At 62.1% G+C, this 27,448-nt stretch overlaps 2 protein-coding genes across 7 annotated transcripts; one reads left to right on the forward strand and one right to left on the reverse strand.

The window, feature by feature from the left end:
• The first annotated feature begins 407 nt into the window (after positions 1-407).
• Rnmt (RNA guanine-7 methyltransferase) lies at positions 408-9,396 on the forward strand. 6 transcript variants are annotated; one of them, XM_037222224.1, is made up of 9 exons: positions 408-418; positions 2,689-2,870; positions 3,154-3,280; positions 4,111-4,214; positions 4,572-4,724; positions 5,622-5,803; positions 7,729-7,899; positions 8,256-8,373; positions 9,106-9,396. In XM_037222224.1, the coding sequence occupies exons 2-9, from the start codon at positions 2,700-2,702 to the stop codon at positions 9,274-9,276; spliced, it is 1,197 nt and encodes a 398-aa protein (XP_037078119.1). In that variant the 5' UTR covers positions 408-418; positions 2,689-2,699; the 3' UTR covers positions 9,277-9,396. The 6 variants fall into 6 exon arrangements, with proteins under 6 accessions (XP_037078119.1, XP_037078118.1, XP_037078115.1 ...); XM_037222223.1 differs by having other exon boundaries at positions 413-432; XM_037222220.1 differs by lacking the exon at positions 408-418 and adding an exon at positions 428-498.
• A 359-nt stretch (positions 9,397-9,755) lies between these two features.
• rictor (rapamycin-insensitive companion of Tor) lies at positions 9,756-27,361 on the reverse strand. Its single transcript, XM_037221334.1, has 24 exons — positions 26,784-27,361; positions 25,960-26,116; positions 25,342-25,523; positions 23,890-24,020; positions 23,051-23,163; positions 21,422-21,586; positions 20,864-20,971; positions 19,554-19,721; positions 19,024-19,241; positions 18,652-18,741; positions 18,086-18,287; positions 17,374-17,543; positions 16,935-17,139; positions 16,261-16,341; positions 16,016-16,116; positions 15,513-15,573; positions 15,250-15,308; positions 13,380-13,591; positions 12,891-12,986; positions 12,339-12,509; positions 11,770-11,890; positions 11,270-11,411; positions 10,309-10,453; positions 9,756-9,850 (listed from the first exon to the last, which is right to left on the reverse strand). Exons 3-23 carry the CDS (start codon positions 25,515-25,517, stop codon positions 10,328-10,330), a joined length of 2,916 nt encoding a protein of 971 aa, XP_037077229.1. The 5' UTR covers positions 25,518-25,523; positions 25,960-26,116; positions 26,784-27,361; the 3' UTR covers positions 9,756-9,850; positions 10,309-10,327.
• Positions 27,362-27,448: the final 87 nt, after the last annotated feature.

Below are 27,448 nucleotides of genomic sequence, written 5' to 3' on the forward strand. Positions count from 1 at the left end.
GACATAGACAACTAGTGCTGCTCTAGAATCATCATGCTTGGAAAAGCAGGCATTGTACCACAGCGGTTCGTGATGTGCAGCTGGCACTTCACGTATAATTCTGCCAAAATTTACATGGCAGCGGACCAAGGTGTACCCGATGACCAGGAGCAACTCGCCAGCATTCGTGTAACACAAAGTACCGCTAGTTGCTAGAGCGTTGATAGAGTGAATTGAATGATTTGTGGATACATATGATAGATTCAGCAACATAAGAAATGAAAAGTTAAGCTATCGACCAATACCTAAGGCCATAGAACGAAAATTTGACCTTTTTACCAATATTTTCTGGCTTTATTTTGGTCAACCGAGAGAAAGCTGTATCGGCGCAGATTACTGTTATATGGCGCAGATAAACTCGGGACGTGCTCATTGTTCTGTATTCATATTTTGGTGACTGCGAGGCGGGTGCGCCGGCCTCTGGTGCTTTGCGATCTGGACATAACAGGAAAAGAACTGGTTAACCACTGTTGCAGTGTTCTGGAGTGAACGTGGGGAGGTGTGCTGAAAGATGACTGGGTTTTCCAATGGGTATAATCCAACTTGGAGCAATTTAGGTGTTCAGGAATGCCAGACAGCAATACATTTCGCTGAGTATATATGTGTTGACACTTGCATTTACTTTGCAAGTAATGGCTTGCTTGGATCCATTGATGTATTTAGCTTGGCAATGTGCAATTATTAAGGTCTGTTGGGCACAAGTTTCATGCTCCTTTCCTTCCCTTCTGTGTCCTATCTAGAAATGAGTGCATGTGGCAAGTATATTTTTCTAACCAATCTGATTTAAGTTCATAATTAGAGTTGGAAGGTTATTGGGTGCAGTGAAAGTTGTCATATGAAATTATTCCCAGGTTGAGTGGGTAAATTCCGAAAGGAACATTAGAACACCAAGGAATTGTAAACACCCAAAATATGGGCATGCCTGCACATCATTGTTTGAAGCTATGTTGTGGAGTAGATTACTGCCATAATTAGTGGTACTTTCAAGCTCCTAGTATTTTATCACTTTTCATTGCCCAAATACATGTAAGGGCTTGCAAAGGCAGCACCAATTTTGGTACATAGAGGGCCGATGTTTTAAGGAAATTGTGATGGAAGTGTAGTTTCATGTTGGATGTCATGAAATTCACTTTCACAGAAAAAAAGCATTGTGACAAATCAGAGCAATTTGGTATGGAGTGAGTGTGGTGCTTAAGAGCATGAGGCTCAGCATACTGGCCTCACATGGGCATCTGGTGCAGGAGATGGATCTGTTTGCAGACTGGTTCCACTAAACCTATGGTAAGGTCAAAACTTTACAGAATTTTTACAGCACAAAGGAAGATTGCTGGTGATGTCACAAGGTGTAGAGCCCCCATAGCTTAATCATTCATGACTCTCCCATCCCACCCATGGCAAGGTGGGTGGATTCAAACTGCCTGAACACTAGATATAGCCCCTGATTAGGATGGCCTGCAGTTTATGGCAGTGGCTGCTCAAGGCTGGGTGAGGTCAGAAAGTGGTTAGCTAAGGTCACCATAACTATGAAAATCTTCTAAGCAGACCAATGATGGCATGCTTGTGAAGTTTTATCCATGGTAGCACATTGGGAGAAGCCATTTTACATTGGACTGCCAAGGTGCAAGAAAATTGCATATTTCTAGTTATGCTAGTTCCCAAACAGCATCACTAAATATCATGACATCACATGGCCTCTAATGGTAGAACTGCTAAGGTATGTTGTGAACTTGCAGGTGATGCTTGCATGGTTCACCTGGTATGTATGGTAGAACACTTGGCCCTATTTTCTTGTGATTGCTGTAATTGGTTTTCACATAGTACCTGGTGTCATGTCTAAGGAATTAGAAGTATCAGTATACATTGCAAACTATGTATCCAAGTGCCTCAGAGTTCCCACCTCTGTTTCTCCAAGTCACCTATCTCCTTCCTCCTCATCAGTGCATACAGCAAGTATTGTAGGCTTGCTTCTCACTGCAGGTAGCACTGTTACATTCTCATGTGTAAAGTAGGAAATTTTTTGGTGGAATTTCAGTAGCACATTTCACACAGTTAGATGTCCCACATATTTACACTGCAAGATATAACATAAAATGACCAATAAATCATGTGAGCTGCACAATGAGATCATCAGCCTGCTAGCACATGACATATCCAGGGAACAAAGTGATGTTTACCATATCACTTTGTGCACAACACAGATGTTTATGTGGCCTACCTGCTGCAAACTACTATATCAAACACCTTTCATTCTGGAGCCCTGATGTGCTGTGCAGTGTACATTATTAATGTTCACAAATTGAATATTTTACCACACTTATGGTTTGGCTGCCAGGAGAGCCCATCCCTTGGTAACATGAGCCATCTGAGAATTTGCATAAACCATCTTTTCATTTATGCAGCCAATTCCCTAAAAAAAACCTACTAGGGAATGTAAAAGTAGGGCTGTTGAGAATATGCTGAGCCACAAACATATGTTATAATCTCTTAATTCTGGCAAGGTTAATTTTGCACAGGACAGCTAACTTGAATGGAACATTGCAAATGGTTCTGGTCCATTTCCTTTCCTCATATTAACATGTGATTTATTACTTGAAATCCATATTTACCACATATATCTATGTATTGTACTTAATCAAGTCACATCTGCAGAACAACTGGCCATGGCTGAACAAAGCCCAATTGGCACAAAGCGAAGACATGAGGAGGATAGCGAACATATCGAGGCCAAGCGGATCAGAGACCGTGGGGAGGAGGCCCAACCTCTGAACTCAGCCCAAGGCCAGGAAGCAGGCGAATGTGTTGAAATTAAGAAGGTTAAAACTGATAACCAGGTATGTTGGGTCAAGGCCTGTACATTTTGTGTATGGTGCAATGTTTTGAAGCAGGCATGGGCTGCATGGTGTGTCAGACATCAGAGGAGGAGAGGTGCTGATTGGTGGTGGAAGACTCGTAGCGAGACAACTACTTTTTTAATGGCAAAAACTCAGAACTCCTCACTAGATGCCATATTGTGCTGACAGCCATGATTTTTACACCCAACAACAGTATTGTACTTGTCACCATAGTTTGTAGGTGCATGTCGACTGGTGCTCACAATGATGTGAATTCTGTCAGGATGGATTAGCCAATGCTGTTGCTGACCACTACAACCAACTGGAGAACACAGGACTCAGGGAAAGAAGTAAAAGCCCGATATTCTACCTAAGGAATTTCAACAACTGGGTGAAGAGCATGTTGATTGGTATGTATACGCAAAGCTCACGGTTTTCTTCAACTCCCACAGTTTGATGCTTTCGTGTCTACGACCGTTCGCTTATATGGACTACGGCACGTGTTCCGTTAAAAAGCCCGCCAAAGGTGTGCGTCTTGTATCCTTATCTGAGTTGTAAGCTTACGCACATATCGACGATATGACAAAGCACACTCGCTCCACGTCCGTGCTGTCGGATGCTGATGTAGCATGGAAGTCCGTACTGAGAGCCGGGCGGGCCTGGGTGTCGACCGCCGCCGGCGCCGTCCGGTGCGCGAGCCGGGGCCGTGCCGCGGGAGCCGGGGCCGTGCCGCGGGAGCCGGGGCCGGCCGCGGGAGCCGGGGCCGGCCGCGGGAGCCGGGCCGTGCTGCGGGAGCCGGGCCGTGCCGCGGGAGCCGGGGGCCGGCTGCGGGAGCCTGGCCGTACCGCGGGAGCCGGGGCCTTGCCGCAGGAGCCGGGGCCGGCTGCGGGAGCCGGGGCTGTGCCATGGGAGCTGGGGCCGGCCGCGGGAGCCGGGGCCGGCCGCGGAAGCCGGGCCCGACCGCGGGAGCCGGGCCGTGCTGCGGGAGTCGGGCCGTGCCGCGGGAGCCGGGGCCGGCTGCGGGAGCCGGGCCGTACCGCGGGAGCCGGGGCCTTGCCGCGGGAGCCGGGCCGTGCCGCGGGAGCCGGGGCCGGCCGCGGGAGCCGGGCCGTGCTGCGGGAGCCGGGGCCGTGCTGCGGGAGCCGGGGCCGTGCCGCGGGAGCCGGGGCCGGCCACGGGAGCCGGGCCGTGCTGCGGCGCGCCTGCGGCCGCCGCTGACGCGTGGCTGTGTCGGCTGCAGGCGAGTTCGTCCGTCGGCTGGCTGACGAGATGGTGGACGATCACCGGCCGGCCGTGCTCGACATCGGCTGCGGCAAGGGCGGCGACATGCTCAAGTGGAAGAAGGTGAGGGCCGCCGGCTGCGCGGCGGGCAGGGCCGCTGCGGTCCTGGGGCGGCGCGCTGTGCTCGAAGAACATCACGAGGGTCGCTCGTTAGGCTCGAACGCCTGTCGGATCCAGTTTGAAACGATCTTGAAATATTGGAATTGTCATCGTTTTACCCATCGGAGGGGAGGAATCCGTTGCGCTTGAACCCAGGACTCGTGTGTAGTTGAAGTCGTGTCGGCAACGTCCGTCTACCGTGGGTCCGACACAGTGTGCGCAGTGCGTGTAAGCCAGCGGGTCGCCGCCGTCCGGGAGGTGGGCACTGGCGGCGCAGGCGGCGGCGGGAGCCGGTGTGACGGCGCTGGGGCGTGCCACCAGGCGGACATCCGGCACTTGGTGTGTGTGGACATCGCCGAGACGTCGGTGGAGCAGTGCCGCGGCCGCTTCCGGGACATGAAGGAGCGCAACCAGCGCGATCGCCACCCTCAGCCTCTGTTCAGCGCTGAGTTCATCGCCGCCGACTGCACTCGGGTAACGGCGCTCGCCTTCCCTGCCCCTCCCCCCCCCCGCCGGCTGTCTAGCCTTCAGCCGAGCCATCCTCCCCCCCCCCCTCTAGCACGTCCCCGCAGCTTTGCACTTCAGGTGTTTGATTATGCGTGCACATGCGGGAGTCATCGATCACGAGCGTGATAAAAGGGGCCGTTTTGCCACTAAGCCTCACAACGCCGAGAGAATGAAACGGCGGCATATTTTAGACGCGGCGCCGCATCGCGGCACGTCCCCGCGGTGCTACACTGGCGTCGAAGGCTCGCTGTACCGTTGCATCGGCATGGAAGCCTTGCTGTAGGCCTACTGCACTGGCCACCCACGTTAGCATGTTCTTCTCAGCGTAATCCCTTGTACGCCTCAGCTATCGACCCCCATCTCGTGTGTAACCATGTGCAGCCCGTCGGATGGCCGAGCTCTGGCGGCATTAGCGCTTTAGTAAGGTCATTGTGCCGTCCGGCGTCGCGGGGGCGTGTTGACTTTAGGGCTGTGCGCGACGCGGACGTGCTCGTGTGGGGACGGGCAGGGCTCCAGCGCTGTGCGTCACGGTGTGTCTCCACGTCGTGTCGCGCCGGCGGCCATGAGTTTTGTGTCGCGCCGCATGTCAACGAAATGGTGACATCCCCAATGGTGACGTGCTGACTGGTGACGTGCCGACTAGTGGCGTGCTGACTGGTGACGCGTGGACCGGTGACGTGCTGACTGGTGACGTGGTGATTCGTGACGTACCCTCTGGCGACGTGCTGACTGGCTGACGTGCCGTGCGATGACCTCGTCGGATTACATGCCTAGTGATGACGTGCCGTGTCGTGGCGCAACGTCGGACGGCGTGCCGTGTGACGGCGTGACGCGGGTGGCGTGACGCGTGGTCGCGTGCCACAGGTGCGGATCCAGGAGCAGTTTCGCAACCCGGAGATGCGGCTGGACCTGGTGAGCGTGCAGTTCGCGCTGCACTACGGCTTCGAGAGCCCGGCACAGGCCGAGCGGCTCCTGCAGAACATCTCGGACCGGCTGCGGCCCGGCGGCTACTTCATTGCCACCGTGCCGGACGCCCACGCCATCATGTCAGTGGGCCGACGGCGCTGGCGCTGGGACGGCGACGCGGCGCGGCGCCGCCGGCTGACGGGTGCCACCGGACGTCGGCCCCGCTGCCGCGCCCCTCCCCCCCCCCCCCCCCCTCTCTCTCTCTCGAAATACCGCGACCCTGCTGTAACTCCGTTCGCTCTTACCGTGATCAGACCTCCGACCCGAACACAACATGACTTGTGTGATACAGGCTCGACCTGCCCCAGGCGACCGGTGGGTGGACGTTGCTGACGTGTGCCGACCGAGACCGGTCGGCTGCGCTGGTCTTGCGACTGAGACGTTGACTGGTACCCTTGCCGAGTCCGTGACCAGTCTCTGCCCGGGTCCTGCGACGGGGCCTGACTGACCCCCGTGCCCTGTCAGGTGACCATTCGTCTCCCCTGGTCCTGCGAGCGAGGGCCTTGACTGACCCCCGTGCCCTGTCCGTTGACCATCTGCTCCCCTGGTCCGGCCAAGCGGGGCCTTGACTTGACCCTCGTGCCCGGTCCGTGACCATCTCTCTCTCCTGGTCCTGCGACGGGGCCCTGACTGACCCCCGTGCCCGGTCCGTGACAAATCTCTCCCCCTGGTCCTGCGACGGGGCCTGACGACCCCCGTGCCCGGTCGGGACCATCTCTGCCCTGGTCCTGCGACGGGGCCTGACTGACCCCCGTGCCCTGTCCGTGACCATCTCTCCCCTGGTCCTGCGACGGAGCCTGACTGACCCCCCGCGCCCGGTCCGTGGACCATCCTCTCCCCTGGTCCTGCGACGGGGGCTGACTGACCCCCGTGCCCTGTCAGTGACCATCCCTCCCCTGGTCCTTCAGCGGAGCCTGACTGACCCCCGTGCCCGGTCCGTGACCATCTCTCCCCTGGTCCTGCGACGGGGGCTGACTGACCCCCGTGCCCTGTCCGTGACCATCTCTCCCTGGTCCTGCGTACGGGCCTGACTGACCCCCGCGCCCGGTCCGTGACCATCTCTCCCCTGGTCCTGCGACGGGGGCTGACTGACCCCCGTGCCCTGTCAGTGACCATCCCTCCCCTGGTCCTTCAGCGGAGCCTGACTGACCCCCGTGCCCGGTCCGTGACCATCTCTCCCCTGGTCCTGCGACGGGGGCTGACTGACCCCCGTGCCCTGTCAGTGACCATCTCTCCCCTGGTCCTGCGACGGAGCCTGACTGACCCCCGCGCCCGGTCCGTGACCATCTCTCCCCTGGTCCTGCGACGGGGGCTGACTGACCCCCGTGCCCTGTCAGTGACCATCTCTCCCCTGGTCCTGCGACGGGGCCTGACTGACCCCCGTGCCCTGTCAGTGACCATCCCTCCCCTGGTCCTTCAGCGGAGCCTGACTGACCCCCGTGCCCGGTCCGTGACCATCTCTCCCCTAGTCCTGCGACGGGGCCTGACTGACCCCCGTGCCCTGTCAGTGACCATCTCTCCCCTGGTCCTTCAGCGGAGCCTGACTGACCCCCGTGCCCTGTCCGTGACCATCTCTCCCCTAGTCCTGCGACGGGGCCTGACTGACCCCCGTGCCCTGTCCGTGACCATCTCTCCCCTAGTCCTGGGACGGGGCCTGACTGACCCCCGTGCCCTGTCCGTGACCATCTCTCCCCTAGTCCTGCGACGGGGCCTGACTGACCCCCGTGCCCGGTCCGTGACCATCTCTCCCCTAGTCCTGCGACGGGGCCTGACTGACCCCCGTGCCCTGTGGTCCTTTAGCGGGGGGCCTGACTGACCCTCGTGCCCTGTCCGTGACCATCTCTCCCCTGGTCCCAACTGAGCCCGTGCTGCCCCCGTAACCATCTCTCCCCTGATCCCGACTGGCCCCGTGCTGTCTCCTTGACCATCTCTCCCCTCGTCCTTCAGCGGGGCCTGACTGACCCCGCGCCCTGTCCGTGACCGACTCTCCCGTTCTCCCCGCCAGGGCGCGACTGGAGCGGGCGGGCGGCCAGCAGTTCGGTAATGAGCTGTTCCAGGTGCGCCTGCGCCGGCCGCACGAGCAGCCGCCGCCCCTGTTCGGCGCCCAGTACGACTTCTTCCTGGAGGGCGTGGTCGACTGCCCCGAGTTCCTCGTGTTTCTGCCGCTGCTCGAGAAGTGAGTGGCCGCACGGCCGGCCGTGGCCCGTCCGGTCGCGGACGCGGCGTCCTCGGTCTTGTTTCCTCTGGCGGGCGACAGGAGCTCGGAAGAGTCGTTGCGGTTCTGATGCTACTATATGGTCACGTTGGTGGCGTGCCGTTCTGCCAGTACTTCCGAATGCTGGTGCCATTCTATCATTATCTCCGCCTGCTCGCGGTGTTCTGCCAGTCCTTTGTACGTTGGCCCCCGCCCCCCTCCCGTACGTCGAGGGCGTCGACCCACCCGGCCCGGCGTTGAGCCTGCCGGGGCGCGGTGTCCGTGGTCACGTGACCAGTGGTGGCAGCGCAGTTTAGCTGCTGACGCCGTGTCGCCAGATTGTGCAAGAAGTACGGCTTGGACCTGGTGTACAAGAAACGCTTTGACGAAATGTTTAACACATACAAGGGCCTACCGGAAGGCAAGATGCTGCTCAGCAAGATGCAGGCGCTCGAGGTGAGTGATATCAGATCTGATCTGACCCCGTGCCCTGTCCGTGACCGTCTCTCCCGTTGGATGGTTGTTTGGATGGTTCTCCTGTCAAGATGGTTTATATATATATATATATATATATATATATATATATATATATATATATATATATATATATATATATATATATATATATATTTGAGCGCCGCTTAAGCCATGGTTTGGTGCCATTACCCAAATGGCATCATTGCCTTTCACGGAAAGCCTGGCTTTTTCGATACACTGCGTGATGATGGGTGGGCGATTCTCGGACTCATCCAGCGTATTCCTCGTTACCCCCACTTTCCCACTACAGGTTAACTAATATAGTCGCGGCGATATCGAGTCCACAATTCATTGTCCGTTGGATGTATGCGTTCTCGGGAGCCACGGTCTGCGATCGGTGGTGGCAGCGATCCACCGCTTACTAGCTCGGCCATGCTGTCGAGAGCCCTCGACATCGCTGCCCGCCCACCGCACGCATCGTGGCTATTAAGAGCTCCACCACTTCGCAGTATCCCGTCGTGGTACGACTTGTGCACGATTCCTCTGAGCCGTGGTGGCGCACACTGCGTGACATAGCTCGTGTGTTTGCTTGCATCCCAACACCTGCGGACGCGGAGCGGCAGCACGCCTGGACCCTCGTTTGACCGTGCCGGGACCGTGCTCCCCTCCCCTGACCGCGGCCCCGGCCCGACACGGCGCGCTCCGCTGCAGGCGTACCCGGCGCAGCACGGAGCCGAGCTGCTCGCCAGCGAGTCCGAGTACGAGCACGCGCGGCCGGCGGCGCGCCACGAGCGCTGCGTCGGCACCATGTCCCGCTGCGAGTGGCAGGCCTGCTCGCTCTACCTGGCGCTCGGCTTCAGAAAGGCCAAGCCGGCCCGGTAGCGGCCGGCCGGAGATGAGTGCGGTTCCGTTCCAGTCGGCTTCCCAAGTGCGCCCACGCCCCCAATGTTGTTACCTTCTCATGTGACAGTGAATGACAATACACGGTGGTGAATGTTCGGATACATTGGTCCCCGTATTAAATAGAAGCCTGGGTCCGAGTCTGCCCCATCCAGCCGGCTTTCGAACAACAGGTATATGTATAAAGGTTATGATTGCTTACGAGCTGCAAATAGTTCATGACGGTAATAAATACAGATCACGTCCAGCACAAGCATCACAATTGCATGATGATCAAGGCGAGTCGACACTGCGCGCCGCTTGGCGGGCGCGCGTCGCATCGGCGGGTCCGCAGCAGTCCTCGCGGCGGCGCCGCTGTTGTAGTTACGTGCAGCTAATGACAACGCTGCCACGGCCGCGGCTCTGCTGACCACGCCTTCGCTCTGAGCCTCGCCGGAGCCCTCCCCCCCCCCCCCCCCAAATTACACTAAGCTCCGTCCAGCCCATGAGGCCGTTAGCGGACTCTGCCGCGGACTAGCCGTCGCTGGAATCGGCCGGCCGTCAGCTCAGGTCGGCCCTGCGGGGGAAGAAGTGACGTCATCACAGGGTACCTGGACGGGCGCGGCGCCGATCAACCAGTGCCGAAGCCATTGACGGTTTACCCGCTCCCAACCACCTTTCGCGTACAACCGCAGTGACGTGGATGTAGATATTTCTAACTGGCAGTTACGAGTGAGATCAACGTTCAGGGAAGGGCATCATGTGACGGGGACCGAGGTCACAACAGCTCGGGTGGACCCCTCCCCGACACCCACCGTGTCACGGGGCCGAGGTCAGGACGGCTCGGGTGGACCCCTCTCCGACGCCCACCGTGTCACGGGGCCGAGGTCAGGACGGCTCGGGTGGACCCCTCTCCAACACCCACCGTGCCACGGGGCCGAGGTCAGGACGGCTCGGGTGGACCCCTCCCCGACACCCACCGTGTCACGGGGCCGAGGTCAGAACAGCTCGGGTGGACCCCTCCCCGACACCCACCGTGTCACGGGGGCCGAGGTCAGGACGGCTCGGTCCGGTCGTCGCAGTCGAGGGAGTTGTGTCGCCGGATGGTCTCCGTGTCGAAGGTCTGGTCGAGCCGGTCCTGGCGGCACCGGCCGATGATCCAGAGCGCCTCGGTCTTCACCTGTCGACGGAAGGTCTGGTTAGGTCCGGTCCGGCCGGCTCACACAGCAGGACGACCACTCACTGCCGTACATGTGACAACTGCTCATGGTGAGGTACAGTGTGACGACCACCCACACTATCGTACATGTGACAACTGCTCGCGCTGAGGTACACAGTGTGGCCACCACTCACACCGCCGTACATGTGACAACTGCTCATGATGAGGTACAGTGCGACGACCACCCACACTATCGTACATGTGACAACTGCTCACGATGAGGCACACAGTGTGACGACCACCCACACTATAGTACGTGTGGCAACTGCTCACGATGAGGTACACAGTGTGACGACCACTCACACAGCCGTACATGTGAGAACTACCCACGATGCGACACACAGCACATTGACTGCTCTTAACGTGGCGCGCCGCGTGATCGGGGCGACGACGGCGCCCCCGCAGTTCAAGAATATATATAATATATATATATATATATATATATATATATATTATATATATTCGGCGGCTCACACGGGTACCGAGCTGCTGTATAGCGCACATCACTGTGGCGAGCTCGCGAACATCTGGATGCCGAGGAATGGCTCGACTAGACACCATTCACGTCACAACAGCTGGGGCAGCCAACTTCCGCCCCACGCTGCGCCGGCCGGGGCCTGTGCGCACAGTTACGCTTCGCAGCCACCTGGGCGGCGGGTTTGACACATCTAGGCACACGTGCGACGGCGGGGGCTCGTTTTCTGGCACCCCGAGTGTCGTCTTCACAGCCATCCCCCGGCATTTCATCCTGGCCGCGGGGCACCCACTGCCACTCACGTCTTCGAATATGATATCCTCGAAGATCTCCTGCAGGAAGCGGCGTGACGACAGCCGGAAGTTGTAGGAGGCCATGATCTGGTGGATCTCGGAGTAGAGACAGAGGTCCGAGCGGAGCATGCCGCTGAACTTCTGCTTCAGTCTGCGGCGCGGGCGCACGCTCGTCAACGGCGCCACGCCGAGAGGCGCTTGCTGCAGCCAGTCAACTCCGGGCGTACTCTCACTCAACTCCGCATCCGCCAGCTGCGAAGCACGCACCGTTTCTGCCACAGCCAAGGGGTACAGACACGACGACGCCATGACGACGGATACAATCACACATACCGTCCGGTATTTGCCACACGGAAACGGTGCCCGCTTCCATTACAACTAACGCCCGCACGTATCCGCTGAGGCTCGCTCGGCCGCCGCGAGCGAGCCGTCGGCGAGTTACTGAGGCTCTCAGGCACTGGGCCCGCACGGTCGCGCGGCGTCCGCGCGCCGATCGGTCTGATACATACGACAACAGGCCCTGCTCCGCGGCGCGTACGCCGACGCTGGTGCTGAGCGCTCCGACGAAACGCAGCAGCTCGCGCCGCACCAGCGAGCGCACGTGGCCGCCGCTCATGCTGCGGCTGCCACCTGGCGGCAGCGGCGGCAAACGGTCACAGGCGGTCGGCCGCGGCGGAGGCCAGCCACACACGAGACGCGCGCAGGCGTGCTGATCCGGCAGCCTCGCCCTAAGACGCACTGATCTGGTCCTTCGGCTATGTCGCTCCAACGTACGGATCGTGCTAAGACGGGGGCGGCCGGCTGGCTACCACCAATGATGATGTCAACAGCCGAGCCCGACCCTCGTCCACCCTGACCAGCCTGGTGCGTCACGCGCGCGGCGGTGGCCGCGGAGGCGTGAGACACCGGCCTCCATGGGGGGCGGCCAGGTATCAGAACCACCACGCCAAACACTCCGGCCTCCGGCAGACGCGCGTCAAAACGTCAGCGCCCAGTCCAGAGCGGTGCGCAGCAGGGACGCCGGCCGCCACACACGGCGCGGCCGACCGGCGGCGACGCAGTCCCAGCCGAGCCTCACCCAGCAGCTGGTCGTTGCTGGTCATGGAGGTGGCGCTGCCGACGCTGGTGATGGAGGACGGAATCTCGAGGGCGCCGCCGCCGCCGCCGCCGGGCCGCAGGTGCGCCAGATACGGGTCCGGATGCGGCGGCGACGACACGTGCTGCGCGCTCTCCGTGCTCGACTCCGTGTCTGCGGCGACGCGCCGGCGGGACGGCGTCACGAGCGGCACGGCCCACGGAGAACACCGAGAGGCGGACGAGCGGGCCGTCCGCGTGATGTGCACGCAGTGAGCACTCCCGATGGTCGCCCGTGGGTCACAACACGACGCGTGCTGTTACCATCTGCGCTGCACCCAGCGTCCGCTACGAGGCCCGGATAAGCCCGATGGGCGGTTATGACGCCAGCATGTTCGGCGACTATCCCACCAGAACGGCAGTGAGTCTGGCAAAACGCAAAGGTGATTAACATCCCACGCAAGCGGCACGCTGCCCCTGAAGCCGGTGCGCCCCAGACGTCATCTGATGGAGCTGAGACGCCCTGCTGGGTTTGGAGGCGTCCGCCGTCGCCCACCTGTTCTATTGCGAGGCCTCCGCTCCTGGCGGTCCTTCAATGTGAAGCACCTCAGGCAGTTGGAGGAGTTGTGGAACTCGAACACGCCATCGTCGTCTGTCACAAGAGACCAACCCATGAGAGGGGTCACTAATCTTGGGGGCCTATGCAAAACAGGAAGGTGCGGGTACAAGGAAAGCTGCCCCTTCGGTGCGGTGACATCCCGACAGGACGCGCGGACGCGCTGAGTTCAACGATCGCGGCGATGTGCAGTGCACAAAGAGCGTCACTTACAGAACATCATAAAACATGAAAACCAGCATGGCGAACAATGACCTTCACTTGTGCCGACATGATGTGATCGTGGCACATGTGCCGACGCGATGCGACTCCAGTTACACACGGCCCGGCAGAAGACCAGGTGGCCACCAGTTTACATCTCTGAGCTCCACCAGACGCACGGCGCCCCAGAGTACCGGGCAGCGGCGACGGCAGCCCCCGGAGCCGTACCGCACGAGAGGCTGGCCTCCTTTGAGCTGTTCTCAGGGTCTGTGTCGTCGAACGACTGCCGGGCGGCGGCGGCAGCAGCGGCCACGCCCGGCAGCGGCGCCAGCAGGCCCGACGACAGCTCCAGCGGCAGCGCGATGCCCACGTAGGCGGGACCGAAGCCGGCGCGCTGCAGCTGGTACCGCTTGACGGTGGTGAGCGAGGAGCGGCGCGAGCTGGCGCGCAGCAGCAGCGGCCCGCCGCCGGCCGGCTGCCACGAGCCCGGCGACGTCGAGCCCACGCTGCTGACGGCGGCGGACAGAGGGCCGCCCGGTCAGCGGCACGGCACAGGCCTAGCTCGGAGGCACGCACACGGACACCGCGTGGAGGCCGAGGCGCGGCGAGGTGAGGGCCGAGTGGCTAGCGCTCCAGACAGCGACGTGGGGGAGCCCGAGCTCGATCCCCGGTTGCGCTATGGCCCCCTGAGCGCTGTGGCCAATACAGTCGCTGGCGCTCCATAAAAGGGGTGTTGTAACGTGCATCACGTTCCTTTTGATTAAGCGGGGGATATGACAGGTCAGGGGGACATGCACAGACAGGGTCAGGGAACATGCACAGACGGGGTCAAGGGATACGCACGGATAGGGTCAGGAGGATATGCAATGACAGGCCCAGGGAGATGTGCACAGACAGGGTCAGGGGACATACAGAGAAAAGGTCAGGGGGGTATGCACAGACAGGGTCAGGAGGATATGCAATGACAGGCTCAGGGAGATGTGCACAGACAGGGTCAGGGGACATACAGAGAAAAGATCAGGGGAATATGCAAAGACAGGCTCAGGGAGATGTGCACAGACAGGGTCAGGGGACATACAGAGAAAAGGTCAGGGGATATGCAAAGACAGGCTCAGGGAGATGCGCACAGACAGGGTCAGGGGACATACAGAGAAAAGATCAGGGGAATGCAAAGACAGGCTCAGGGAGATGTGCACAGGCAGGGTCAGGGGACATACAGAGAAAAGATCAGGGGAATATGCAAAGACAGGCTCAGGGAGATGTGCACAGGCAGGGTCAGGGGACATACAGAGAAAAGGTCAGGGGAATATGCAAAGACAGGCTCAGGGAGATGTGCACAGACAGGGTCAGGGGACATACAGAGAAAAGATCAGGGGATATGCAAAGACAGGCTCAGGGAGATGTGCACAGACAGGGTCTGGGGGACATACAGAGAAAAGGTCAGGGGAATATGCAATGACAGGCTCAGGGAGATGTGCACAGACAGGGTCAGGGGACATACAGAGAAAAGGTCAGGGAAATATGCAATGACAGGCTCAGGGAGATGTGCACAGACAGGGTCAGAGGACATACAGAGAAAAGGTCAGGGGAATATGCAAAGACAGGGTCAGGAGAACAAGCAGATACGACAGCCGAGACGGGGAGGCGAGCCGAGGCGGGGGCTATAGTCTTAACGACAGCCCAAGGCTTTCGACATCGGTCACTACAGGAAGCATTCGGCGGTGCGGCACCAACGCATACGTCATCTGTCCCCAACAACACTCGTGCTTGGGTACTGCAGGTAGAACCGACGAGGATACGTTACACGACACCACCGCCTCAGGGTCCAGTCTGTGCCCGCCCGAGAGTCCAGTCTGTGGCCGCCCGAGGGTCCAGTCTGTGGCCGCCCGGAGGTCCACCCTGTGCCCGCATGAGGGTCCAGTCTGTGCCCCCCCCCCCTCAGGGTCTAGTCTGTGGCCATACGAGGGTCCAGTCTGTGCCCACCTCAGGGTCCAGTCTGCGTCCACCTCAGAGTCCGGTCTGCGCCCACCTGAGGGTCCAGTCCGCGCCCACCCGAGGGTCCAGTCTGTATCCACCTCAGGGTCCAGTCTGTGCCCACCTCAGGGTCCAGTCTATGGCCGTCCGAGGGTCCAGTTTGTGGCCGTCCGAGGGTCCAGTCTGTGCCCGCCCGAGGGTCCAGCCTGTGTCCGCCCGAGGGTCCAGTCTGTGGCCGTCCGAGGGTCCAGCCTGTGCCCACCTGAGGGTCCGGCTGAGCCGAGCGTCGATGGTGAGCGAGGCGAGCCGGCGGCGGCCGCCGTCCAGCAGCGGGCCGGCAGCCGCGGCGCGCGCCTGCGCCTCCTCCACCGTGTCGCTGCGACGCACGCGGCCAGTCAGGCCCTGCAGCGTGGCGTAGCCCTGCGCGTCCTCCTCGCTCGGGTAGTAGCTGGGCGGCGAAAGCGAGAGCGAGACGGACGGCAGCCGCGGCCGGGCCGGTGCCGCCAGCCACGTCGAGCTGGCCGCCGAAGCCGGCGTCGCCTCCAGCAGCTCGCCTATCGAGCCCGAGCTCGCGATGGGACTGAGCGCGGGCGGCAGCGCCTCGGCGACCGGCGCCGAGAGACTCTCCGCCGACGAGCTGGGCGCCGGCGGCGACGCCGCGCCCTCCCACGCCGAGAACTCGGGGATGACGGGCGCGCGCGCCGCGTCGCTCAGGCTGCGCGCGTGCCGGGCGGCGGCCGAGCGGGCGGCGCGCGCCGCCGCCGGCAGCGTGGCGCTCCGACCGACGGACAGCTCGTCGCCGGGCTCGCTGCCGCCGCTGGTGGTGCGCCGCCAGCCGCCGGCCACGTCGCAGCTGGAGCCGCTGCTCACCGACAGCAGGTCAGGCGCGCTCGTCGCCGGGCGCGTCCAGCTTCTCCTCGTCCACCACCCAGTGCTCGGTCCAGCGGCGGCAGACGCACTGCCAACCGAGCGGTGCCAGCGCGGCGGCGCCCTGCGGCGTCGAGCCGAGCAGGCCCAGCGCCAGACAGGCGGTGGCGCGCGCCGCCAGCGAGGCCGAGCCGGCGGCCAGGGCGGCGGCCGCCGTCACCAGGCCGGCGTCGGCCAGCCAGGCGGCGCCCAGGCCTGTCCGGCCCACGTTGCCCAGCGCCCAGAGCGCCGTCTTCAGCTGGTGCAGGTTACCGGTGACGGAGGGGTCGGCCGCCGCCGTCTTCACCACCTGCCCGACGAAGGACGGGGGCTCTCTGAGACAGGCACGAAGCGTCCGACGGCGGCGATGGGCGGGTGGGTCCCACCATACTGCTACAGGCCATTCACCAGAACGGCACCGGTAGTAGGGCATACAAACAGCCAACGCGCACGCCCTGGTCTCACATTCCTACACCCACGGGTTCGTCGCCAGAACAGCATGGCAGACAGGCAGACGACAGAAGTCAGCGCACCTACGAACAGGCAAATACCGGCATCCCGCACCAGCCACATGCCCAGACGTGCAGATGTCAGTCCTGCTGCGCATGGTCAGCGGTCAGTAGAAATATACCCGTCCCGAGTCATCACCGGTCCAGCCGCACACCCGGCCCGGCGGACATCAGCACCGGTCCAGCCGCACACCCGGCCCGGCGGACATCAGCACCGGTCCAGCCGCACACCCGGCCCGGCGGACATCAGCACTGGTCCAGCCGCACACCCAGCCCGGCGGACATCAGCACCGATCCAGCCGCACACCCAGCCCGGCGGACATCAGCAACGGTCCAGCCGCCTGCACTCACAGACCCAGAGCGGGCCGCGGACGGCGGCGCGCCTGCTCCGTACCCGGATCATGTCGGTGACCTCCGGCCGGCCGCGCACCATGTCGAAGCCGGCCCGGTGGTGAGCCAGCTGGCCGTAAAGGTGGCAGGGCAGGTGGACGGGCCGCGTCTGGTGCCGGTCGCCGGTGCGCCGGCCGTACCCGCCGCCGGCCGACCGCTGGTGACGGGTCAGAGAGTCGTTCAGCTCGGCCTCCAGCAGCGACACGTACCTGCGCGACGCAGAGCAGCGTCAGAACGCCACCCTGCGCTCGTTGGTTTCCACCTCATTTTGATGTCGCCGCGTCTGATTAAAGCGTCATGAGCGCCACAGTAGCATTGGGTCATCACACGTCACGCGGCCACGAATCCGTCGCACATGCGCCAACACTGACGTCCGATGCGCGGTCCCTCTGGCGAGATGCACGCGCCGCCCGGGCGGCCGCGAGGCGCGCCGCGCCGCGCACCTGGCGTTGAAGCCGTCCCGCCAGCGGTCCAGCTCGTGGTCGAGGAAGTTGGCGCGCTGGAACATGCGGTACCCGGCCGGCACGGAGAGCAGCCGGACGAACAGCAGCACGCCGCCGTCGCCCAGCGACAGCACCGACGGCTGCTGGCTGACCACCTCCCGCAGGTACGGCTGCGGCGGCGGCGCGGCCAGAGGTCAGCCACACCGGCGACGGCGCCCCCCGACCCTCGACCGACGGCAGCCGCCGCCACACGATCAACACGCGCTACCAGTAGCCTGGCGTCGCTGCGCTGCAACGTCGCGCCACTGAGGACGGTGGACGAATGGCGCCGAGATCTGTCAATGAGTTGCAGCCTGTGTGTACAACGGCCGGGTTCGACGCAGCACTATATCGACCAACGTTTACTGATTGGCCTCTCACGTGTCACCCGACGGCGGGAGAGCCATCTACGAGTGACAGTCCCAATACGAAAAGCGTTGCCATATTCTTGATTACATGGGGTGACCAGTGAGTCGTTCGCACTGGAACAATACGCGCGCCCCCACCTTAATTCGCCTTGGTCCCTCCCAATTCTCATAACGGCGCGCCCCAGTTGGCAGACATTATGGCCGCCAACGGCACTGCCACCACCACCCCTGCACCCCTGTTTCCAGTCTCAAGCCTCAGCATCGATACATCGGTGTCCGTTCTGCCCAGGGCGGGCGGCGCGTACCTCGTAGTCGCACACCTCCTCCACCACCTGGAGTGCGGCGGCCGCCACGCGCTCCGACGAGTCGTACAGCTGGCCGACCAGCAGCTCGACCCCCCAGCGCGCGAAGCCCGGGCAGCGGGCGCGCGCCAGCAGCCGCAGGAACTGCGTACAGTACAGCCGCTTGGCCTCCTCCGGCAGCGCCAGACACTGCTCCAGCAGGGACCTGGCGGCGGTGGCAGGCGGCGGTCACGGCCGGCCAGCGGGCGAGCCAGCTGCGCCGACGCCGCGCAGCTCGGCCGCACGCATCGGCGACGGTGCCGGACGCCTGCTGTTTAACGATGACGGTGCTTCACGCACGCGAGGTGGAGACTGTCCAAGGGTAGTCAGCGCCCGGAGACTCCGGACCTCAGGGTGGAGGTACCTGCGCACGGCGTTCTCGATACGTTAGAACTGCATGACCGATGCTCACTTCAATCACTGTGGTCCACACGACGCCCTGCTTTCAGTGCTGCCTCTCCAGAGGCGCCTCAGCCAGCTCGGTCAGCGGAGCCTCGGCCGACCCGACCGCCGGCGCCCCAGCCACTCACCAGGCCCATCGGCCGCCGCTGTAGTCCAGACTGGACACCACCAGCTTGACGTAGTAGTCCCAGCCGGCAGAGCGCATCAGCTGCAGCAGGCTGCCGACGGCGGCCGACGGTCAGACGTTACTCGGTCACCCCACCGCGGCCGTGGACGGAACTGGCCAGCTGACCGCCCCATGGCCAGCCCCGACACTGAGCCGTGCTAGGCGGCAAGCCAACTTTCGAGACCTTCAATCGGGCCTATTCAGGTGCCCTCCAGATCAAACCGAGCAAATACCGAACACAAACGAGCCCGGTTAACGGAACCTCTCAGTCCGGAAGCCCAGCGGTGTTGGCCGCCGCCGCCCGCTCGTCGAGCGCCCTCTGGCGACGACTTACACGGCAGGCAGGCCGTGCTGGTCGAGCAGGTCGCGGCCCCGCTGCGCGCTGGACACCCGGCCCAGCAGCAGGAAGTAGTACTGCACGTTGGAGTTGATGAGCGAGCTGGCGCTGATCTGCTGGCCCGACTCGGGCTCGGCGTCGGCCGTGCCGCGCAGGAACGCCGCCATCGTGGCCACCAGCGAGCCCAGCAGGTGGCAGCACGTGCCGCACACGCTCTGCCCGGCGGGGAGGGGCTGTCAAGCGGAGGGACGACACCGACGCAGCGCGCGCCGCGCTGGGCGCTGCGGTCGGAGACGGAGATCACAGGCGAACGAATGGTGAAGAAAGACACCGCACGCGCACAGTGCTAGGAGCACTATCAACAGGGTTTCTTCCGGGGACATGCAGTTGACCCGTCATTCTGCCGATTGTGAAGACCACACGAGGCACCACAAAACCAAGAACAGTCTGCTTCCTCAACTCGGCCGAGCTCGACATCTCCAGCGCTCCCGCACCCCAGCCACCCTTGGGCGCGAGCATTCCCTCACCGGCTCGATGTCCAGAAGGGCGGCCACCAGGTCCGACAGCACCAGCAGCTGCTGGTCGTCGGCGCGGTTGACCGACTGCCGCCAGAACGGCCGGCCGGCCGGCTCCAGCTGGGCGCACAGCTGCGCCAGCGGCGCGCACAGCTGCCCGCTGTGCTGGCTCGTCGACAGCTGCGGCAGGCGGCGGCAGCGGTCTGTCAGCCGGCCGCACCGTACGGTGATGACGCGCCCAGCCCCAGGGCAGCGGCCGCCGCCGGCACGGAGCATGCGGCAGGCGAGGCTATCTCGCTGTGACACGTGGCTTCGATGAGGCAGCGTCGGAGGGGACGCCTGGTCCAGTGCGCGGCCACACCACGCGTACAACCGGGAGAGCCCCGCTGTTGAACAGGCATCCTCCCCTTCCCAAGGGTGCTGAGCCAAACACTGTCAAGCCATTTCCCCTCGACATAAGGAGTCGGCAGCCATCATTGGGACGTTCCACATACATCGCCGGGAATACGAGAAGTTCGCCAACTGGTCAGCTACGCCTCACAACGGAAATTCACCGGGCATCCGGAATGTCCACACGGTCGAGCGCATTCAGACCGAAAAGCCAGCCAGCCGAGCCAACCAGGAGGTGGTCAAGCATGAGATGAGCATCCATGAGATGTCAACCGCTCCGGCGTCACCATCTGGCCACACCACGACACACGAGGAGGCCGCCGGCCGGCCGCCAGCCTCCCGCTCCTCCGGAGCAATCAGTACCGAGCGAGCGAGCGAGCGGAGGCGGATCTCGGCGCCAGCCGACCGCCGGCCTCCCGCTGCTCCGGAGCAATCAGTACCGAGCGAGCGAGCGAGCGGAGGCGGACCTCGGCGCCAGCCGGCCGCCAGTCTCCCACTCCTCAGGAGCAATCAGTACCGAGCGAGCGAGCGAGGCGGCGGGCCTCGGCGCCGGCGGACGGCGGGCGGAGGACGAGTCAGGTCTCGGAGCGGTGCTAGGAGGGGAGCGGGAGAGGCCTGGGCCTGGCGGCAGGCGGGCCCCACACAGTAGCTCCGCCGGACCGGCGCGTGGTCTGGGGGCGAAGACGGCAGCAAGACGCCCGGGAACTTTGACGCCATTTTGAAAGGAGTACACGGATATTTTGGTGTCCAGCATTGTTTAAAAAATATAGCAACGAATACGCTGAAATTAACACGGACGCGCAAGACTTCCTTCGCAACTGACCCAACTCCCCGGCGCATTAGCCGTCGTTGCGGACACGCAGTGCGGCACAGGTGCCTCGGCGGCCGCGGTGGCGGTGGCGGTGGTGGCGGCGGCGGCGGAGCGGACCTACCTTGACCAGACAGTGGACGGAAGGCCAGCGCCAGGCGGCCGGGTCCTCCGACGACAGCACGCGGCTCTCCGCCACCAGCCTCCGCACGCAGGCGTCACTCACCCGCGCCTGGCGTCCGGGTCACAGGGTCAGCCCGCTGAGAGGCCTTTCAGAGCCGCCCCCGTAATACTGACACGGACCACACTACTCCCCGCCCGCAGAGAGAGAGCTCTGTCTGTTTCAAGCATACGTGACTCCATTCCATCGCTTCAGTAACACCTTCTCCAAGGCCGACCAACGGCGTCCTTAACACGGTCCTGTTCGAAGCCGAGATGGAGGTCTGAGTTCCCGACATTCGCTCTGCAATGTAGCAACGTGAAGGCATGTAGTCTCCAACAAAAGCATCTCTTGTCTCTCCAAACTTCGTTTTTTACAGATAAGGACTATTGTTCGGTTCCTATACAGAGATCCCACGGCCCCTAATTTCACAAACACCTCGAGCAGACCAAAACACCCCGTTTCCCTCCCAGCCGTGCCCACCACCGCCCGACCCGAACCCAGCGGCCCTCCCGCACTGACCCCACCGCTCTCCTTGAGCGCCCGGTCGAAGATATCCGTCACGGGTGGATCGGCCACGCCGCAGAACGCCATCTGCTGGCGGAAGAAGAGACTGGCGCCGTCGTGTGAGGCGCGGCGGCGCCGGAAGGCATGCAGCCTGCTCAGCAGACTGATGGCCTCGGTCACCTGAAACACGGCGGGGCTCTCAGACTGATGGCCTCGGTCACCTGAGACATGGTGGGGCTCTCAGACTGATGGCCTCAGTCACCTGAAACACGGCGGGGGCCTCAGACTGATAGCCTCGGTCACCTGAAACACGGCGGGCCCTCAGACTGATGGCCTCGGTCACCTGAAACACGGTGGGCCCTCAGACTGATGGCCTCAGTCACCTGAAACACGGCGGGGGCCTCAGACTGATAGCCTCGGTCACCTGAGACATGGTGGGGCTCTCAGACTGATGGCCTCGGTCATCTGAGACATGGTGGGGCTCTCAGACTGATGGCCTTGGTCACCTGAAACATGGTGGAGCTCTCAGACTGATGGCCTTGGTCACCTGAAACACGGCGGGGCCCTCAGACTGATGGCCCCGGTCACCTGAAACACGGCGGGGGCCTCAGACTGATAGCCTCAGTCACCTGAAACACGGCGGGGGCCTCAGACTGATGGCCTCGGTCACCTGGAACACGGCGGGGCCCTCAGACTGATGGCCTCAGTCACCTGAAACATGGCGGGGGCCTCAGACTGATGGCCTCGTTCATCTGAAACATGGTGGGCCCTCAGACTGGAAACCTTAGTCAGCTGAAACACAGCTGGGTTGACTGTACGTTGTCAGTGCCGCAGTCATATAAGCACGGCAGTGGTGGCAGTCAACGGTCCTTAATGCTGTCGCAATATCACGGATCTTCTTCGTCCTATTGAATACAAAGAGAAGAGTGGTAGCGGCAGCAACCGCAGCTTTCTTGTAAGAAGTGGCCTCAGACAGAGCAAAACAAAACCTCAGAGGTGGAATAGAACACCAGATGGATTGCCCCGACCAATCACACCCTCACCAAACGACATTTCTCACAGGTGTTTAATACATAACTTTTGCCGCAGGGCACTAATGTAGTCTAGCGGTCTTGCTGGTGGATAAGTTATGGATTATATATATATATATATATATATATATATATATATATATATATATATATATGTGTGTGTGTATGTGTATGTGTATGTGAATGTGAATGTGAATGTGAGTGTGCGTGTGCGTGTGCGTGTGCGTGTGCGTGTACGTGTGCGTGTGCGTGTGCGTGTGCGTGTGCGTGTGCGTGTGTGTGTGTGTGTGTGTGTGTGTGGAGTAGAAGTTTTACAGTGTACCGCGTGTGTTGCATGTAAACATGGGCCGCAGAAAACGAAATGTAGCTGCACGTTAGCGGCAGAAGTTTTTGGCGTAGTACTAATGTCGTGAAAGCGTCCAAAGAGTACCAAATCATGAATGATTCGTCCAGCTGGTCGGCTAAATAGCATGGAGCCAATAGCGCAATTCGTGAAGACTAGTTTTCATCATGCAGTCAGCACCGGGGCTGGAGGGCCAGCCTCTAGCCGTGAAGAGGCCGGTGAAGCCGGTGGGACCGGCTGGCCGGCGGCCGTGGCGCCGCCCCACCTCACCGTGCGCTCGGTGGGGCCGCACTGGTCGGCCCGGCTCAGCAGCGTCGGCAGACAGTTGGAGAAGCGGGCACACTCGATGGGCAGCACCTCGTTCACCTGGTGCAGGATGTCGCCTGCCGAACGGCACCCGGCCGGGGCACACGGGTCAGCTCCGGACACAGCCGCCGGTGCGTGCCGCTCGGCCCTCTGCTGAGCGACACCCGGCCGGGGCACACGGGTCAGCTCCGGACACAGCCGCCGGTGCGTGCCGCTCGGCCCTCTGCCGAGCGGCACCCGGCCGGGGCACACGGGTCAGCTCCGGACACAGCCGCCGGTGCGTACCGCTCAGCCCTCTGCCGAGCGGCACCCAGCCGGGGCACACGGGTCAGCTCCGGACACAGCCGCCGGCACAGCCGCCGGAGCGTGCCGCTCGGCCCGCTGCCGAGCGGCACCCGGCCGAGGCACACGGGTCAGCTCCGGACACAGCCGCCGGCACAGCCGCCGGTGCGTGCCGCTCGGCCCGCCGCCGGACGGTACCGGCCCGCGTCGTGGCGGCAGAGTCCAGATCAGCGTCCGGAAACTTTCGGTATGATGCCACTGAGACATCATACCAGACACCAAGGCAAGGCCAGACAACACCCATCCGCTCGACCAGAAAGCGCGGTCACGGGAAAGCAGATACCAACACCGCTTTCGTAAACGCAGATCAGGTCTCCCGTTAAATAAATCTGTCGTATCCTCCCCTTCTTATGGACTTCCCAAAGAAGCCACTCGCCCAACGGCTTGGTCGCGCTGCGCCCGCCCGGCTAACCAGGGCGGGCTCACCACTGCCGCCCGCCGCTGGGGTCCAGTCCACTCACCGATGAGCAGTGTGGCAGCCAGGCTGAGCGGCCGGTCCGCCGTCACCACCACCTCCACCAGGCCCTCCAGCACGCCGTTCTCCAGCAGGATGTACAGCAGCGCGGCCATATGGTTCATCACCAGGTTGGGCCTGCGAGGACATCACGTAATGAGTCACCCTCCGACGACAGAGAGAGCTCACACAAGACTTCTCCTGGAACACTTGGAGCATTGTTTACCAGCGGGCTGATCAGCGCCGAGGACTTGCGGCTCCGACCCATCCGCCGCAAGACACCGGGCGCCAGGCAACCAAGACACAGCTGGCGCCGACGGACCCTGGATTCGCCCTCCGAACCGGCGCGGCGGAGCGGCATCTGCCGCCGTCCATAAGGCCGGGAAACCAACCAGCGTTCCACCAACACACGCGCCACATGGAAAGATTGTGATGTAGGCAGGGGGCGCCCAGCCCATTGACGCCGAATGTTCAACGAGCGTCCATGCCATGCAAACTCGTGTCGAATGCTCCGCTCCGTGTGGCACCGCAGCGGTCCACACAGAACCGACTGAAAATGAATCCATCTAGGGCCAAACTTATCATCTTAACGTCTCGGCACCACAACTTCGATGTCAAGTTCTCGGTCCATTTCTGGAGTGATGGAATTCCGCCTTGACAGAGCGTTAAGGTCACGTTGTTGCCATCGACTCACACCTGGCGTGGAATATACACAGAGTTCCTGTTGTCTAGCGGTGCTACTGAGCCCCGGTGGGACCGGCCAGCATCCGTCACAAGCTACCGATGTGTATCAGGCGCCTGCTAGTGGAAGGTCTCGTCTTTCCCACATGCGCTACCGCATAAACGTGGGGAGAAATTGTACGTCAGCGCAAAGACAGCGCGTGCAAAGGCGATCAGCTTGGATATCCGTATGGTGACTGACCTTAACCGGCGCGATCATGTGACTCCAGAGAGCTAGGGTGGTGTAAGCCTGCGGAGCTACTCACCGATCGTGGGAGCTTTAAGTAGCCTGTCGCCGGATATAATGCGGAAGGACTCGCTCCGCACGATTCAGCGAGTGGGGCTCCGGCGATATGGCTACATTTTCCCCCGTGCCATCTTTGCTTTAGAATGATCGTGTGAGGATGATTGCGATTTCCCTCCTTATCTGCGCTGTTGCTGTCCTGTATTGACTACCATGTATTGTGGACACATTGCGAACTTTGTATTGTGCTGCCATGTACTGGCGTGGACACCATGTAACCCGGTGAAGAGGGTGCCTGATAAACATATTGTATCTGAATCCATACGGACACCGATCACCCCCTCCCCCCTCCCCCAAGGGCAGCGCCGCGTTACGTCACTGCACCGTCACCCAAGTGAGGCAGGCACACACCAGCCGACTGCGTGCTGCTCGGGTCAGCCCCGCACGTCACCGACTGCCACACGCGGCCCCAGATGAGGCCGGTCCGCCACTGACCGCGTATCGCCCAGGTGCGGCAGGTACAGACGCGCCTCTTCAGCCACGAAGCCCTCGTATAGCTTGCAGGACTCGGCGGCCAGACCGCCGTCCAGGAAGTCCTTGACCTGCGCCTCGGGGGTCTTGTTCGGGTCCGGCGGCTCGCGGCCCAGCAGCTCGAACAGCAGGTCTATCATGGCTTTCTGAGGACGCGGCGAATCGCACGCCGTCAATGCTCGGTCCAGCTGTCGTTGTTGTTGCCATTGGGGCTTTACGTTAAGTTAGTTAAGTCACATTTCAGCGGGCACGAGGTGCAAACACAGCAGCTATATGGCTGCATGGTTGTGCGAAGACACTTGCGAACGAAGTCACGTGGCAATCATCGCCTGCGGTTTTCCTTGAGGCGGTGGCGACGACTCAAGATCATGATAAGTCTCATGCCAGCACCTGCGCCGGCCTTGACCAGGACGGACCTAACAGAGGTGCTGTAAGCTTCCGTTATCGCGTGAGGTGCGCCTCTTACCCCGTCTACTCCCCACGGCCACGCTTTTGCCGGCTAGCACTGACGCCGCTCTCCGCGCCGACCCACCCCGACGGCCCTGCCCATCCCCGGCCGAGCAGCCCGCCGTCGGCACGCACCCTGAGCTCTGGCCGGTCCACCTGCAGCGAGTCGAGCAGGGCGCGGAAGGCGACGCCGTGCTGGGCGCCGAGCAGCAGCAGGCCCGGCCAGGAGCGCAGCACCGAGATCAGCGCCACCTGGGCCGAGCGCACCACCTCCTCGCCGCTGGAGGGACCGCTGAAGCGCGGGTCGCGGCACGTCACCCACTCAGACGGCACGCGGCTCGGGGCAGCTCGCCGTCCGCACCGGCGCCGCGCCAGCCACTCGTCGCAGATGGCCGACAGAGGCACGGCTCAGGGAGGCGCACAACGCGCGGCGGGCCTGCGCTGCGACACATCGCCAGTGTTCAGCCACGCAGCGGCGCGGCCCTCCGCAGCTCCGCGTCGGCCCGACGCGCGTCGACAGCCGGCATCGCAACGACACTCGATATTGCAGTGCGCTGACGAGCAATTCAGCACAGCTTTCAGAATGCCAACTCAGTCAAAAAAGGGGGCGGATAGCTCAAAGTCTGGCCTCAAAGGCATGTTTTACTTACTGCAGTGTATCGCTCAACCAGTTCCTGACGGCACAACAGCCTTACTTCACCTCTCACCCCACCCTGGAACAGGTGGCGCCTTATTGGCTGCAAATGGCGCGCACGCCGGACGAACAGACTCGCCCTCGCAAATGTTCCCAGACAGCTGACATCCCCTCCATCATGCCACCGTAAAACCGATATCGTCTGCTGCCCCCCCCCCCCCCCCCCCTCCCACAGCGATTCAGCGCGTGACCCCCACCACCGGTTCAGCCGGCCAGCAGCGCCGCCGTCTGCCCCGGTGGCAGCAGCAGGTCGACGCCTCCTCACCTCCTGCTGTCGGCCTCGTAGGCGTGGTGTCCGTAGTGCGGGTCGGCCAGCGGCGCCAGCAGCAGACTGAGGTCGGGCCAGCAGGCCGGCGGTCGGCCCAGCAGGCCGAACAGTGACGACAGCACGGCGTCCACCGCCCGCGGCTGGTAGCAGTCCAGCACGCAGCGCAGCAGCACGTGCACGCCGCCGCACGCCGCCAGCAGCTCGCAGTTGCTGATGGCTGCCGACGGGACGGCGGCCGGTTCGGTGAGGCGGCCGCGTGCGGCGCCGCGGCTCACGCGCGTGGCCGGTTTGGGTGCCGTGTTTCCGGCTCAGAACAAAGCCGCCGTCGTGGGAGACGGGCGCATCTAGTCAGTTCATACACCGCTGCGGTGGTCCACAAACCGCGTGGTGTTTTTACTGTACGCCAAGGTTCACAAGCTCAAAAAAGCTACCCCTTCGTGAAGCTGGGGGCTTTCCTTGTATTTACCATCCGTCACGAGAGCAATTGTCTCGATTTGTGCCACCGGTTCACACATGGGTCCCTCGAACCTCCCAAAGGCGCGGACCCACCACCGTCCACCACAGGTCATCACACAAGGCAGGCCGCCACCCATCCCTCCCTCTCCGCCGGTCCGCCCTTCCCCGCCGCCGGGCCGCCGCCGGACCGGCACTACCGTACACAG

The sequence above is a fragment of the Pollicipes pollicipes genome, unplaced genomic scaffold (assembly GCF_011947565.3).
Source record: "Pollicipes pollicipes isolate AB1234 unplaced genomic scaffold, Ppol_2.1 Scaffold_4740;HRSCAF=5597_pilon_pilon_pilon, whole genome shotgun sequence".
Lineage (NCBI taxonomy): Eukaryota > Metazoa > Arthropoda > Thecostraca > Pollicipedomorpha > Pollicipedidae > Pollicipes > Pollicipes pollicipes.